The sequence below is a fragment of the Seriola lalandi genome, unplaced genomic scaffold, assembly GCF_002814215.2.
Source record: "Seriola lalandi dorsalis isolate HSWRI2012SDOR001 ecotype SW California unplaced genomic scaffold, Sedor1 jcf7180002054516, whole genome shotgun sequence".
Lineage (NCBI taxonomy): Eukaryota > Metazoa > Chordata > Actinopteri > Carangiformes > Carangidae > Seriola > Seriola lalandi.
Genome location: NW_019525069.1, coordinates 222,743 through 238,902, shown reverse-complemented (window position 1 = coordinate 238,902; position 16,160 = coordinate 222,743). Strand labels below are relative to the sequence as shown.

Here is a 16,160-nt window from a genome sequence, read left to right as displayed (position 1 = left end):
GGGTGACTCAGAAAAAAGGTGCAATTTTGTCGAAAAAAGGTGGGTTTCTAAAGAAAATTCCAATGCATTTCTAATGCATTATTTATTCCCAGTTTTTTGGGAATAACTTTGGGAAAAATTGGAATTTTAACACCAAAAGTCATAGCACCCCTTGTGGGATCAAGACGCACGTTTTGATGTATATATTACCGGGGTTTTCTCAAAGCTGCGGGACGAGTTACGCGCCGAAATTTGGCGGAAGAATAATAAACCCGAAACAGAATATTAATAGATGCCTCGGAGCTGAGCACCCGTGGCACTAATTAACATACAGCACATATAGCTAGAAGGGTTCTCTCCTGTGGTGTTACGACTTTTCACACAGTTTTTACACAGCGATGTTGTCAGAAACGTCCTTCACTTTTACACTTCTCACGCTGTTCAATAAAGGCTTTTATGACACCCCTCCTACTGTAAAGGAGAAATCAATTAGCATGTTGTGCAGTGTCATATAATCCATGAGCGTCATCATCAATGTGACAACTTTTCTTTCTTTTTTTTTAACTAGGAACACTACAAAGATAGTCATCACTTATTTCTCCCGGTGGAATAGGGACAGATGTCAGTGCAATTATCACAGATGATGAGTCACATCACAGGTGCTATTGTAGTGATGTGAAAACAAAGAAAGTGGGTCCTGTTAATTGCTTTCTATTTGAGCTGCATGTAGATGATTAGATGGAACAATGTGTGTGAGAAAGGCTTCTTACGTACACTAAGTGCAATTTGCACAGTGAAGCAGAATGTCTCCAGGTATGTGAAAGGATGACAGACTCATATCTTTCAGCTTACAATAGCTCTCTGTGCGACTGACGAGGGCGAGTCAAGATCACTGTGGCGTTCAGCCAAACCCTTCCTCTCTTCTCTTTTTCTCCACTCTTTTCCTTTCTGGCTTTTATTAGCTCATGGGACGAAGAGATGACACACAACTTGGGAGGAATTACTGTTGGCTAACCACAATGCCAAACATCTCAAAATACATACTGACACGATCCCCTTCTTAAAGGAAAATCTTTGGCGAGGGATGGGTTGATCCTGAATTTCTGTTCAATTTTTGAGATTTTTAATGAATGAAACTAAAAACTACATGGTGTGCACACATTCTTTCCCACCACACATGCATAAAATGCTTTCTCTCTTCATCACTGACAGCTGTGAAGAATCAAGTTACTGGAAACTTCATACTGAATGCAAAAAGTGAAGACGCTGAATCAAAGACCTTCATTGAAAATGGTTTACAGTGGGAGTACTCCATGGATGGCGAGAAGGAGACCCTGAAAACAACCGGTCCTCTGCATGAAGGCATTGTAGTTCTGGTGAGTGAGATTGGATCATCTATTGTCACTTATTGTTTTCCCAAAATTCATTGTGTATCTGTGTAATAATAATGTGTAATTTTCTCTCTTCGTTGCAGGTCATTCCCCAGGAGGAGGACACAAAAGTCAGCTTGACATATAAGTATATCATACATGAGGACCTATTACCGCTTATTACCAACAACAATGTGCTTCTGGCTGAACTGGACACCTATGAGTGGGCACTGAAGAGCTGGTCTCAGTGCTCCAAACCTTGTGGGGGAGGTCAGTGAGTGTATGTGTAAAAAAAAAAAAAAAAATGTGAAAAGCAATTACAGCTACAATGTGCATTTAGATGACAGCCAAGATGAATCTAGTCAGTTGATTGTGTCAGGTGAAGTTTATTGAATGCAATTGATGAATCTATTAGTAGATTCACAGGATATAAATTGGCAACAACACTGACAATCATTTAAATCATTTTGCCGAGTGTCAAATGAGAAAGATTTGCTATTTCCAGTTTTTTCAATTTTCAATTTAATTTTTTATCTTTCAATTTTTTTCTCTCGTTAAAATTTTTATAAATCAAATAAATTTAGATATTTGACTGTTGGACAGACAAAACAAACAGTTTCCTGTAAATTTAAATTGGCTTTTGTTTTTTTGGGTTTTTTTTGTTTTTTTTACTATATTTTGACATGTTACACACCAATAAATGCATTGATGAATGGAATAAATGATAAAGAATGGAAGGTAATAGTACATGTTGAGAAACATTTGAGTTTCAGTTTTCTCTATTTATGACCTCACTGGAATATTCATTATATCCATCCTCTCTCCCTCAGGCATACAGTACACAAAATATGGATGCAGGAGAAAGAGTGACAGCCGTTTGGTGCATCGTAACTTTTGTGAAACCAGCAAAAAACCTAAACCCATCCGCAAACGCTGCAATGTGCAAGAGTGCAGCCAGCCCACGTAAGTGACCTCGAGTTATAGATGGTACATCCATGGCTTTATATTTCATTAGGTAACGCAGCATGAAAAGTGGTAATAATAGCTTTGCCTCCATATTTCCATCTTGTCATACTTCATGCCAATTTTACAGGCAATATAGGTACTAACTTTGAATAATGGAGGGGAATAAAAGCTCAATTGTTGCGACATGGAAACCTTTTAAAAGAGCCTGCTGTGCTGACAGGTGGGTGGTGGAAGAGTGGAGCCCCTGTAGCAAGACCTGCGGGAAGCTCGGCTACCAGACCAGGCTGGTGCAGTGCATGCAGGCGCTCCACAATGGCACCAACAGACTTGTCCACAGTAAACACTGCACTGAGAACCGTCCCGAGACCAGGAGAGCGTGTAACCACACCACATGCCCCGCCCAGTGGAGGACAGGGGCGTGGTCACAGGTGAGTGAGTTCTTAGGGTCAAACTTGACTTAGTTTAGCTAACTTAGATTTACAAAATTAAAACAGAAAGCGAGCATACAAACTAGTACGTAGGTAGAGATCAGTTCCTAAATATTTACACCTAGTACCTGCCAGGTATAACTGTTGTGTAGCTAACTGAACTAGCCAACTGGCAGCTAATGTTAGCTTGCTCATATATGTTTTGTTTGGACTGAAGAATAGAAGACTGTATGTCACCGGGCTCTTGATTTAAATTCTGTAAACTGGAAAAACTTCACAGAAAGAAATCACCACATAGCATTGTTCAGGTTAGCTTAGCATTAATCAGATATTTCCCTTTCCCTCTTAACTGCCTGACTCCATGTTTTCAATGTGAATAAAGCTAAGTCATGTCTACATTTACAAAAGCCTGGCAGTCAAGTTTAATATATCTTGCCCCTGAAAACTGTTGGCTTTTATGTCAGTTAAGCTTTCCAACATGTAATGCTGTTTTACCTTGGTACATGAAGGACCAATTATTTATGTTTTTATTGAAAAAGAAAAAAAAAAGAAAGAAATTAAGCATTTTTACTTTGAATTTTTAAAAACAAATAAAAATAAACAAAATAGAATGTATAATATAAAACCTTTATGGAAAAGTTTTTGCAACATGCAGTTTTTTCCATTTCTCATGTTTAACTTGTACTCCTGCAAAGATGATTTTGTTTATTGGAAACTACAGAGGTCATTGTCTTCTTGCAGCAGGAAAAAACAAAACCACTTGTATACAGAGAGTCAGAATGAATATAGATTTAAACTGATCCTTTTCTCATAAAAAAAAACAAAAAAAAACCCAGGTCCTTTTAAGTCAAAAGGACGACCCAAAAAAAGAAAATGAGCATATGCCAAATACAGTATATGCCAAGTCTTGAAAGTATAGAAAGATGTAAAGACTTTCTGTTGAAGGGGGTATGAATATTCTGGCATAAAACAAAAGGACCGTCTTCGTTGCTCTTGGGGTAAACATGTCATGGGCCTCTACATGATCAAACAGTTTGGATGCATGTGTCAAGATTAAACTGGCACATGTGGTAGACCCTGACTGTGGCTGTCACGAGTTTGGAAGCTTAAATAAATATATACTGAACTGCTACTACACTGCAGTAAGAGTTTAATACATTTCCTATAGCTTTAACGTGTGTGTGTGTGTGTGTGTGTGTGTGTGTGTGTGTGTGTGTGTGTGTGTGTGGTGGTTGTGTGTTAGTGCTCAGTGACCTGTGGCGAAGGAATCCAACAAAGGCAGGTGGTTTGCAAGGCCAGCGACAACACCATCGGAGAATGCGAGGGCGAGAAGCCGGAAACAATCCTCATTTGTGAACTAAGTCCTTGTCCAGGTGAGATACATGTACAGATCACTAGGAAACAGTTGATCAATTCACCAGCGGACCAGTTTTCTTACATGCGCTTCTAAAGAAACTGGGTCTGTGTGATCGAGTCATTTCCGTTCTGTGATGGATGCAGGAAGACTGACTGTAAAGAACTGGCACAAACATTTATATGTTTCTATGGAAGCCTGTGTGGGTGGTTCATGTGCATCCTGCACATTTAGTCACATTCCCCTGAGAACAGATTTCAAACAGGGCCAAATGAGGATACTTCACTTAGTATATAATGTTCTTGTGACTCAAAGGTAATCTCACAGCCAGATCAAACTGAACATGTGGTCACACAGTAACAGCCTCATGAACATGAGCAGGATTTAGCCAGAAATAACAGTTTGAAATTGCAGATTTTATCCACAGAGAAACAACAAATCTATGTCAGCATTCTCAAAAATTGGCGCAACAAGCCCAAATTGTAGGCAAAAATGTTTTATCACCCTGGGACACCATTTACATAAACATTATGTCACTGACTACATTTTCTGCTTCCACGGTGAATCACACCAGCTGTTCGAACTGCACTTTGTCCAAGATCTTGGTTACTCTGTCTGATTACCCTTTTTATTTAATTCTTCTATTTACCATTTCCCTTTTCTTTTTCTGTAACGTCCTTTTTTATTGATGTACAGCATTTTGTGTCCTTGAAATGTTCTATACAATTAAACTTTACTTAATTACTTAATGTACTAATGGACAAAGAGCTCTCAAAAGGGAACTTTCTTAAGTGAAAGATTTTTCAGCTTCTTTGTCAAAACATTTCTGCATTGATCCCCTCTTGCAGCTTTTACCATGTTGTTCCCCTTTCAAAGACCTGAGTGCCACCTTGTTTCCTCCCTGTGCAGGCAAGTGAGTGGAAAATGGAGTGGTTATTGTCAAAAACATGGTGTCCAGGTTGTGCATTGTGTTCTGCAAATAGCACCAGGCTTTATTAAAGGTCTCTTAACAACACAGTTCTTGTTCCTACAGTTGCACAAGGTTGTCAAGAGTTTTTCTTGGGTCTCATGGCTCCTGTTTAACATCTTTAGCCTCATTTTGTCCTGTCTTTGCTGTTATACCAGGACAGCCAGTGTCTTCTCTCACTGTTGAAACAATGGGGAACTCTACAATACAAGATGAAGCTATACACCAAAGGGTTCCTGAAAACCCTGTCCACAAAATCTCTTCAAGTAAGTCAATATGTTATTAGTTTCAGGAATCAGTATTAAACTTACAGTAGAAGTGTTTTTTCTTCTGCTCTGCTCTCAGTAATGTCTTCTCTTTTATTACTAGATGAGCCATGTCTTGGAGATAAATCGATTTTCTGTCAAATGGAGGTTCTTGCCCGTTATTGTTCCATCCCTGGATATAATAAGCTTTGTTGTGAGTCTTGCAACAAGAAAGAAAACTTCGCCACTCATGCTCCTGACCTCCAGAACACAGTGGCCTCAGTAGAACCTGAGCCCTCTTTTCCTTCTCAGCCTTCATCACCCATGGCTGCTCTACCCACTACGACCCAGAGCCCGCCCCAAACCACTAAAGCCATCAGCAGACGGCTACGGTCCACTGCCCCAGTGCCAACCACCGTGACCGCTGCTGAAGCCTCGCCATCCACAGGTGCTGCTCTGCCCCAGGTTCCCACCAGCAACCCCTTCCTCACAGCTGGGAAGGGAGACTCAGACCCGGGGCCTCTTCTACCTCCAGGGCCGCCACGGCCCACAGCAGACTCCAGTGGAGGTGCCTCTAAAGAGCACAGTCCAAACAGCACTTTAGGCCCAGTCGCTGCCAGGTCAAGAAGGGACGATTTAGGATCCGAGAGGGACTCGACTCACAGAACCCTGTCAGCTCAGAAATAATGAACAGTGAGCGATGTTGTGAACGTGCTGCTCAGTGAGACGGTCTCATACATCAGCTCACCCTTTGCAGCATCTGATAGACTTGCAGTTTTGCTGCAGATATTTTCTTTTGTTTTTTTTTTTGTTTGTTTTTGAAGAATTTTTTTTTTCATGCCAGTGAACTGACCAGCAATGGTTACCTCATCAAATCTCCAGAGTGACCTGCGTCACTCTGCCCTCTGTGCTTCAAAAATGAAATGGAAGAAAAAAAAAAAAAAAGTTGTCAAAACGAAGGTGCTGTAAACTAAAACGACTACAAGATGTGTTCAAAATGTGATGACTGCATTGCTACATTCATGTTTTTATCTGTGTACAGTTGTGTAAGCCTGTTTTTTTCAAGTGCATTAGAACTACTATTGAACTGGTATTGTGAACATGAGGAAAGGTCAAAGGCTATGGTTGCAAACCACCCGCCACTGTTGGCCATGGAGGTGCACGTGTCCCTATGGAGTCTTGAGTGTGCCGACAAAATATCTATAGACTATAGAGTGTTCAGTTAGAATCAATTCATAAATTGATGTATTTATAAAAACAATTTTATCTTTGCTAATTAGATTCAAATTGAAAGGTCTCAAAGGTCTGTTGAATAGTAAAATTTAATTGCAAAAATTATTTTAAAAAAGGTTTTTACATTTTATTTTCGGTCTTTACATTTGCTAATGAGAATCCACAGAGACGACTTCATCCACGTGTTCTTGTTTTGAGTTGAAGGTCACAGCACAATGCTTTACATAACAGCTGGCTAATCAGGGCGCAGATGAAACTTTAAAAGCACAGACAAACCAGGCAAATTAAAGCTGACATCTTTCAGGATATTGTGATGGTAATTTTTCACCATTTCCTACATTTTCTTTCAGACCAAACAAATGTAACAACATAAAATAATTGTCAGATTGAGCTATATTGAAAATAGTTGTTTTTGTGGTGAACAGTTGGCCACAGTGTCTTCCCAGACTTCTCTTGTCACTGACCGGCTGAATCACTGCACAGTAGTGCTAGGTGAATGTATCAACAACCTTTTTTTTTTTTTTTTTTTTTTACTTTTTAGCTTTCTCCTCCTGCTTCCGGTCTTTACACTTAACTAAGCTAGCCGGCTTCTCATTTAAGAGACACACATGAGAGTGGTATCGATCTTGTCATCTAATTCTCAGGTATTTCGCAAATGTTATCATTTTTTGTATCATTCAAATGCTAATTTGATTAATAAATTAATAATAGTTTTTAAATAATTGCTCAGTTTTTAAATTGATTATAATAAAACACTAGTTAAATCTATAATTATTCCGTTGGCACACTCCAGGCTTCATAGTCATCATTCCTGGCAGGGAGTTTCATGGCATCTCTGTCCCCGGTGCTCTTTTTTTGTTGTCCACATCCAACGTACTGGTGAATATCCTCACTGATAAGCAGTGAGGATAATCCCCACTGTAGCATGCCCCCTGTCTGCCTTTGTGGAAGTCAGTTACTTACGCTTTAAAAACAAAAAAGATTTTAAAAAAACAAAACAAAAAAACCCACATTATGATATTTTTTGTAACTGATATATTTTTCAGATAATAATGTATATAGTGTAAATTTCAAGTTATGAAAAGTTGTGTTTTGCAATTGGAAAATACAGGTGATGCTGTAAGTCTACAGACTGTGGTTGGTCATACTGTTACACCATTCCTGCATTGCAGTTTGTAACATCATTATGTTTATTGTATAGTTCTTGTATATACCTACGTGAATGAAAGCTTTAAATGTTAATATTTATTGAATTTTTAAGTGGTATGGAGAACAAAGTAAAAGACATTTGAAAGAACTAAGATTCTCGTTATTTCACTTTCATCTACTGTTTTTTTTAATAATTTTTTTCATTAAATTTGAAATTTTTGATTGGCTTCCGTTCAGAGGTGAACATTCACAACTATGTGAAGAAACATTTATATAGTATATAATAGTTACTGTAATTGAGTGTCCTTCAAGGTCAGAACATTCACAGATTTTTATAGTCTAAACTGAGTCATGGATTTATTATATGTGAACTGAGCCACATGTTATCTAGTGTTGCTATTGATGTGGTATTCAAAATATTTACAATGATGAAAGCATGAAAATGACTGAGGAAAAAATATGCACATTTAAGTATTTTATTAATTTTGTCCAGTCATATGCAGAGTGCATCTAGTCATGTGTGATTACTCCTAATCATGAAATCATAATGAAGTTTGAGTGGCACACTTGACATTAATTCCTATTATAAGCCAGCTTCCTTCTGCCAGGCTGGCCCTGGCTGCTGTCATTAGTCCCCGCCAGCTCTGCTCTGCAGAGTGTTGCAGCAGAGCTTCTCCTCCAGGCAGCGTTACTCTGCTCCCGCTGAAAGGGCAGCATTCTGCCGAGCTGCTAGGCTGTCACCACGCCTCCATCACCCAGTCTTCCCCTGTGTCGACAGGGTGCTGCTGCTGTGTGGGTGTCACACAGATTCAGTCAGCCCAGGGTGGCGCCCGCTGTGAGATGTCTGCGCAGGTGTCGAGTGAAATCCAGCTGTGCACGGGGCAAAGCCTGATTGACAATGGACTTTGGCAGCCAGCCCTGAGAACAAAGTGATCTCAGTTCAGTCCTGGTAAACAAAGGAGCTTGAGTATCAGCAAGTTGGCCTTGTGCTGTACATTAAATATTACTGTTCATATGCAAATAAGAGTTCCCTATAGACAATATGCATTAATGTAAGTCAAGTAGTAGTATGCAGTATTACAGTATGCTCATACCAGTAACAGTAATGCCGCACTAAAAACAGTTATATGAAAATGAAATAAGAAATAATATTGGCAATCAGAAAAATAGCTGTTCGATAAATTAATATTGATTCAAGGCCCAATTACTAGATTTTTCTCAGCCTTTCAGCCACATATTTCGATGTTCATCAGTAGATGGAGTTTGTTAATTTGTCATTCAATGTTCTCAGTTTGACAACTGAACTATCTCCATGACAAAAGAGCAAACTCCATCAGCTGATGAAGACCATGACATCCAGGTGATAACTCCAAAAAACAAAGCTAGTAAGTGAACCATTGGAGGCTGAGACATCCTGTCTGTAAGTCCCTTAAAATACGAAGTTCAAGAATGAATTTTCATGCTTAGAAATAGAGCATGAAAGAAGTGGTGGGGCAAAAAAGATAAATAAGCTGTATACTATACAAAAAATGCCACTTTGGTTTTACAATAATCCATCAGGACATAATGTATGTATATATACCTGCAGTATATACTCATACATTGTTCAAATAATGCATATGTTCTATGAGTTAAGGGATTTCCAACAGCTACATGTAGCTCCACAAAGCCAGCACTTTATTGACTGTAAACCACCAGCTCCTCATTCATCACTTGCCTCACTGTTGCTGGCTGATTGTGCTGTTTACTTGCTCCTCCTCAGGTCTGGCTCCTTATCTCAGTTGCCAGCGTACTTAATTATGACTGTATATTCTTTTTCTGTAGCTACTCCTTATCTCAAAATTGAGTACTTTCATATCACAGTGAATTGTGTCTGCTGGGTTTCCGCTCTGTTAATCCTGGGAGAACACTAACAAGGGCTTGATGTTTACCGAGAGCATCTTAAAGAGCGGATTCTGATCAAATATTTAGAAGCATCTCAACAGTGATCATTTTAATGAGTCATGTCCCAGACCAAAAACTACAGATCTACGTCACATATTGACTGTGTGTGGTAAAGTTATGTTTTTGAGTTGTTTGTTTATTTGCCACAGCAGAAAATGGCCAATCTATGAAATTTACTGCTCAGCGAATAAAAGCCTGGCAGAAGTGATGGAGTTTAGAAACAACACAGCAAATGAATATTGCACACACTGGAGGCTGCAGATGCTTTTCCTTTTCCTGTTTCCTGTACAAATGAATTTACCTTCACGTCCATATTAAGCAGCCATGTGAAGTGGCTTCTTCTTGTGTCTCCGTCCAGAGCCTGAATGATGATGCAGCCTGGTCCATCCTCAGCTCTGTAAACATGCAAACAAACTCATTAGCTCATTAGCATTCAACCAAGGATTGATAATATATTATTATGGATTAGTTGATTGTCTATTAGAATATGGACAAATTAGAACAATCATCATCTTTTTGTGTTCATCAATGTATAGAAATTAATTAAAATTTACCATGCCCTAATGTTAGATACATCATACATACATAGAAGTATGACTCTAGGGACTACCATTGTTGATATGTTAGCATGCTCATTTTAGCTTTTTGCTCCAGGCACCATTGTAGCTAACAACCTCAAAGAGCTGCTACCACAGCCATAGACTTCTAGTCTTTATTGGCAAAACTGCAGAAATTTAAGTTTAGTCAGCCAAGTATCACTTCAAATATAACAGCTTAAAAAAATGTTTTATTCAAATCTATTGTTCTCTTCCTCTCTCATCATATCCTTCAAATTCTTCAAATTGTGACCTCTCGCTTATAAAACATTTTTATCTAACACATGAGATATGACTGCAGACATTTAAGGCCACCGATATTGTGCTTCCATGCAGTGCAAATTACCACAGACTGTCATAAATAATTAAAATATCAGCACAAATAATAACACTGGATTTGTTGCTGTAGAAGCAAAATTTTTTTCCTGTTTTTCCATTTTGTTCTGACATCTTATCATCTGAAAGACTGACATTACCTTACACAGACACTACAGTAAGAGAAAAAATTTAATGAAGCTGTTGAATATGCAGATGATCCTCCTACCTCACAAAGCCCGCCTGAGGTGGGAACGAGTCCAGTTGAATTGCTGCTCCTCCAAGATAAACTCTGGACTTTTGTTTGCAACTATGTCTGACACTCAGGAAATCCCTCTGGCCAATCAGATTTCCTGCTGTCTCTGCTGAAACCTCGTGAGTGACAATCGTTTCAGGTCCAACGTGCTTCAGAACCTACAAGAGACAAAACAAATGTCAAATCAGTTTGAAAAGCATCACTTGGATCGCAGGACAGAATTGCAACTACAGTTCTTGCTGCAAATACATAGCATGATGTCAATGAATTATGGCTTTGAGGGGAAATGTGCAGACCTTCATGAAGTAAATGAAGAAGTCTACACTGAGCTTATATAACTGAATATTCTCTAAAACTAGGCATAGTATGAGGTATTTGTATAGGTCTCACAGCTAATGAAATATCCAATTATTTGCAGCAGCCTCTTGTGAATTGTTGAAAGGTCAGCAGCTCACTTTGATATGCTGTATGCCTGGATTCCACTTGTGCATTTCCTCCACTCTGACAAACAGTAGGTCATAGAGCTCATCTACACCGGCCTCCAGGACCGCCTCCAGCCGGAAGACTTTCCTGGCACCCGGCATCACTTTGCTACAGATCACATCCCCATTGTTCTGGACAGGAGCAAGAAATGAACAGACATTTATAATTGACAAAACAGTCACTCTAGGCTGGCTTAGTTCATAGGAAGTGAACTTTGGAGAAGTTGCTTTAATCAGTCTGACAGTACCTCTGTGATCTCGACCTTCCATTCTTCTTTGTCCTGCAACATGCTGAGAGCCTTCCTCATTGCTTCTTGGCCTTGTTGTACATAGAACAGCTGATCTTCTTTCATTGGCACGGGCTTTGCATCTTCTGGTCTGGGCTCTACAAAATGTTCTTCATAGTTATATTTCAACAACTACATGGAAAAAAATATAATGAAGCCAACAGAATTATGTTTTTTTTTACCATTATAATTTAAACCAGCATTTGTTCTCATGTGATGCTGGATTTGTCCCCATGGCTGCAGGTGTGTGATCTCCTGGCCTATCACTGCCACAGCTGTGCGTTGAAGTCCTGCATGATTGAACAGTTATGAGATGCATTAAAAAAACTCAGGAGGCAGGATTGCTGCATTTGCATAGAAAAAGAAACAAATAGAAAAGTTGTTTACCTGCCATACTCCTCAGATGTGGGTAGGAGATTCCACAGCAGAGCTTTACAACAGCATGCAGCATACTGGCTGTCTTCGGCAGTGACAGCAAAGTAGCGGAGTGAGACTCTGGTCTTTATATGGCCTGTGAAGGACGCTCTGCTGAGATAAGGGCCAGAAAAGAAGATACGAACTGTTCTGAAATCTGTTTTGAAGGCCACACATGACAAGAAGTTTAGTAACTAAAACAGAACATTGGATGCAAAGCAGAGAGGGAGATCTAACAGTAAAACCTCTGACAATTTACTGCGATTGTATGAATTTTAAATAACAATGTTGACACATATGTGGAAGTCTACAGAAACAGCACTGAAGAGAAGGTTTCTACCAAGTGCTACAAACTAATGACAATTGATGAACAAGTTTCTGAATAGCTAGTTAATGTTAAAATTAGTTAAAATTAAAAAAAAAAACACATCATAGTACTGGGAACATTAAAATGTCAAATAACATCATAGCATAGTGAGGCTTAAATATGCCAAAAATGTCATGGTATAGTATGGCATAAAAATGTCAAAAACTGCATAGTATAATAACACCTGAAAATGTCAAAAAACGTCATCGTATAGTAAGGCACAAAATGGCCAAATTTCAATTAACCTAATTTGTGCATCTTTGGATTACAGGAGTCAGCCAGAGAAAACCCATTATATCATAAGGCATGAAACTGTCAAAAAAAACTTTATATTATAGTAGGTCATAAAAATGTGAAAAAAAGCCAAGTACTATAAGGCATGAAAATATTAAAAAACATCATAGTATACTAAGGCATAATAATATCACAAAACAGCATTGTATCATAAGGCATACAAATATCAAAGAACGTCATAGTATACTAAGGCATAAAAATGTTAAAAAAACGTCATAATATACTAAGGCAATAAAATTTTCAAAAAAACGTCATAGTATAGTAAGGTATGGAAATGTAAAAAAAAAGTCACAGTATAGTAAGGCATAAAAATGTCAAAAAATGTCATAGCATAGTAAGGCATAAAATGTCATAGTATACTAAGGCATAAAAAGTCATAAAAACATCATAGTATATTAAGGCATAAAACGTCATAATATAGTAAGGCATAAAATGTAAAAAAAAACATCATAGTATAGTAAGGCATAAAATGCCAAAAAACGTCATAGTATAGTAAGGCATAAAAATATCAAAAAACGTCATATTATAGTAAGGCATAAAATACCAACAAACGTCATAGTATAGTAAGGCATAAAAATATAAAAAAACTTCATATTATAGTAAGGCATAAAATACCAAAAAATGTCATAGTATAGTAAGGCATAAAAAGTAATTAAAACTTCATAGTATAGTAAGGCATAAAATCGTAAAAAAAAAACATCATAGTATAATAAGGCATAAAATGTCATAAAAACGTCATAGTATAGTAAGGCATAAAATGTCATAAAAACGTCATAGTATAGTAAGGCATAAATCGTCAAAAAAACATCATAGTATAGTAAGGCATAAAAAGTTGTAAAAACATCATAGTATAGTAAGGCATAAATGTCATAGTATAGTAAAAAGTCAAAAGTCATAAAAACATCATAGTATAGTAAGGCATAAAATGTCATAAAAAAGTCATAGTGTAGTAAGGCATAAATCTTCAAAGAAACATCATAGTATAGTAAGGCATAAAAAGTCGTAAAAACATGACAGGCATAAATCGTCAAAAAAACATCATAGTATAGTAAGGCATAAAAAGTCGTAAAAACATCATAGTATAGTAAGGCATAAATGTCATAGTATAGTAAGGCATAAAACGTCAAAAAACATCATAGTATAGTGAGGCATAAAAACGTCAAAAAACTTCATAGTATAGTAAGTTATAAATCGTCATTAAAACCTCATAGTATAATAACGCATGAAATGTCATAAAAACGTCATAGTATAGTAAGGCATAAAAAGTCGTAAAAACGTCACAGTATAGTAAGGCATATCAATGTCAAAAAACGTCATAGTATAGTAAGGTATTAAAATGTTAAAGAACGTCATAATATACTAAGGCAATAAAATTTTAAAAAGAACATCATTGTATAGTAAGGTATAGAAATGTGAATAAAAACGCCATAGTATAGTAAGGCATAAAAAGTTAAAAAAAAACAACATAGCATAGTAAGGCATAATAAGTCATGGTATAGTAAGGCATAAAATGTCATAGTGTAGTAAGGCATAAATCGTCAAAAAAACATCATAGCATAGTAAGGCATAATAAGTCATGGTATAGTAAGGCATAAAATGTCATAGTGTAGTAAGGCATAAATCGTCAAAAAAACATCATAGCATAGTAAGGCATAATAAGTCATGGTATAGTAAGGCATAAAATGTCATAGTGTAGTAAGGCATAAATCGTCAAAAAACATCATAGTATAGTGAGGCATAAAAACGTCAAAAAACGTCATAGTATAGTGAGGCATAAAAACGTCAAAAAACTTCATAGTATAGTAAGTTATAAATCGTCATTAAAACTTCATAGTATAGTAAGGCATAAAAAGTCATAAAAACATCATAGTATAGTAAGGCATAAATGTCATAGTATAGTAAGGCATGAAAAGTCATTAAACCTTCATAGTATAGTAAGGCATAAAACGTCAAAAAACATCATAGTATTGTAAGTTATAATTCGTCATTAAAACCTCATAGTATAATAAGGCATAAAATGTCTGAAAAAAGGTCATAGTATAGTAAGGCATAAAAAGTCGTAAAAACGTCACAGTATAGTAAGGCATATCAATGTCAAAAAACGTCATTATATCATAAGGCATAAAATGCCAAAAAACGTCATAGTATCGTAAGGCATAAAAATATCAAAAAACTTCATATTATAATAAGGCATAAAATACCAAAAAATGTCATAGTATAGTAAGGCATAAAACGTCAAAAAAAAACATCATAGTATAGTAAGGCATAAAACATCAAAAAAACATCATAGTATAGTAAGGCATAAAAAGTCATAAAAACGTCATAGTATAGTAAGGCATAAAACGTCAAAAAAAACATCATAGTATAGTAAGGCATAAAACATCAAAAAAACATCATAGTATAGTAAGGCATAAAAAGTCATTAAACCTCATAGTATAATAACGCATGAAATGTGTAAAAACGTCATAGTATAGTGAGGCATAAAAACGTCAAAAAACTTCATAATATAGTAAGTTATAAATCGTCATTAAAACCTCATAGTATAATAACGCATGAAATGTCGTAAAAACGTCATAGTATAGTAAGGCATAAAAAGTCGTAAAAACGTCACAGTATAGTAAGGCATATCAATGTCAAAAAACGTCATTATATCATAAAGCATAAAAATGTCAAAAAACGTCATAGTATAGTAAGGTATTAAAATGTTAAAGAACGTCATAATATACTAAGGCAATAAAATGTTAAAAAGAACATCATTGTATAGTAAGGTATAGAAATGTAAAGAAAAAGTCATAGTATACTAAGGCATAAACATGTGAATAAAAACGCCATAGTATAGAAAGGCATAAAAAGTTAAAAAAAACAACATAGCATAGTAAGGCATAATAAGTCATGGTATAGTAAGGCATAAAATGTCATAGTATAGTAAGGCATAAAAAGTCGTAAAAATGTTATAGTATACTAAGGCATTAAAATGTCAAAAAACATCTTTGTATCATAAGGCATAAAAATGTAAATAAAAACGTCATAGTATAGTAAGGCACAAAATGGCCAAATGTCAAAAAAGGGGTGTCGCGTGGCGTAGTGGTCTAAGAAGGGCGCCCCATGTGTAGAGGCTACAGCCCTCGCTGCAGTTGGCCCCGGTTCGAATCCCGCATCGGACGGCCCTTGGCTGCATGTCGTTCCCCGTTTCCTGTCACTCTCCACTATACTGTCAAATAAAAAGGCATAAAAAGCCCAAAAAATATACTTAAAAGAAAATGTCAAAAAAAACCTTTAATATAGTAGGTCATAAAAATGTGAAAAAAGCCAAATATTATAAGGCATAACAATGTCAAAAAACTTCATAGTATCATAAGGCATAAAAATGTAAAAAAAAAGTCATAGTACAGCATAGCATAAATATGTCAAAAAAATGTAGTATAGTAAGGCAATAATATTTTCAAAAAAACGTCATAGTATAGTAAGGTATGGAAATGTCAAAAAAAGTCACAGTATAGTAAGGCATAAAAAG

The 16,160-nt window shown here is 36.7% G+C and overlaps 2 protein-coding genes across 3 annotated transcripts in view; one reads left to right on the top strand and one right to left on the bottom strand.

Moving 5' to 3' along the window:
• Positions 1 to 7,839, top strand: part of adamts14 (ADAM metallopeptidase with thrombospondin type 1 motif, 14) — a 51,794-nt gene extending 43,955 nt beyond the window's left edge. For both annotated transcript variants that reach the window (XM_023413387.2, XM_023413385.2), the window contains exons 16-22: positions 1,192 to 1,355; positions 1,454 to 1,619; positions 2,180 to 2,312; positions 2,536 to 2,743; positions 3,987 to 4,116; positions 5,223 to 5,330; positions 5,434 to 7,839. In XM_023413387.2, coding sequence (XP_023269155.1) covers positions 1,192 to 1,355; positions 1,454 to 1,619; positions 2,180 to 2,312; positions 2,536 to 2,743; positions 3,987 to 4,116; positions 5,223 to 5,330; positions 5,434 to 5,996 — 1,472 coding nt within the window. In that variant the 3' untranslated portion in view covers positions 5,997 to 7,839. The remainder of the gene's footprint in view (positions 1 to 1,191; positions 1,356 to 1,453; positions 1,620 to 2,179; positions 2,313 to 2,535; positions 2,744 to 3,986; positions 4,117 to 5,222; positions 5,331 to 5,433) is intronic.
• Positions 7,840 to 8,153: 314 nt separating this feature from the next.
• Positions 8,154 to 11,664, bottom strand: star2 (steroidogenic acute regulatory protein 2). The gene is made up of 5 exons (XM_023413375.2): positions 11,533 to 11,664; positions 11,258 to 11,416; positions 10,776 to 10,960; positions 9,937 to 10,030; positions 8,154 to 8,609 (listed from the first exon to the last, which is right to left on the bottom strand). Exons 1-5 carry the CDS (start codon positions 11,635 to 11,637, stop codon positions 8,505 to 8,507), a joined length of 648 nt encoding a protein of 215 aa, XP_023269143.2. The 5' UTR covers positions 11,638 to 11,664; the 3' UTR covers positions 8,154 to 8,504.
• Between the last annotated feature and the right edge of the window lie 4,496 nt (positions 11,665 to 16,160).

Coding starts and splice junctions, on each gene's coding strand:
- star2 (XM_023413375.2), bottom strand. CDS start 11,637: ATGAAAGAAGATCAGCTGTTCTATGTACAACAAGGCCAAGAAGCAATG. Junction 11,417..11,532: donor GGAAGGTCGAGATCACAGAG/GTACTGTCAGAC, acceptor GCTCCTGTCCAG/AACAATGGGGATGTGATCTG. Junction 10,031..10,775: donor CCTCAGGCGGGCTTTGTGAG/GTAGGAGGATCA, acceptor GCATGTTTACAG/AGCTGAGGATGGACCAGGCT.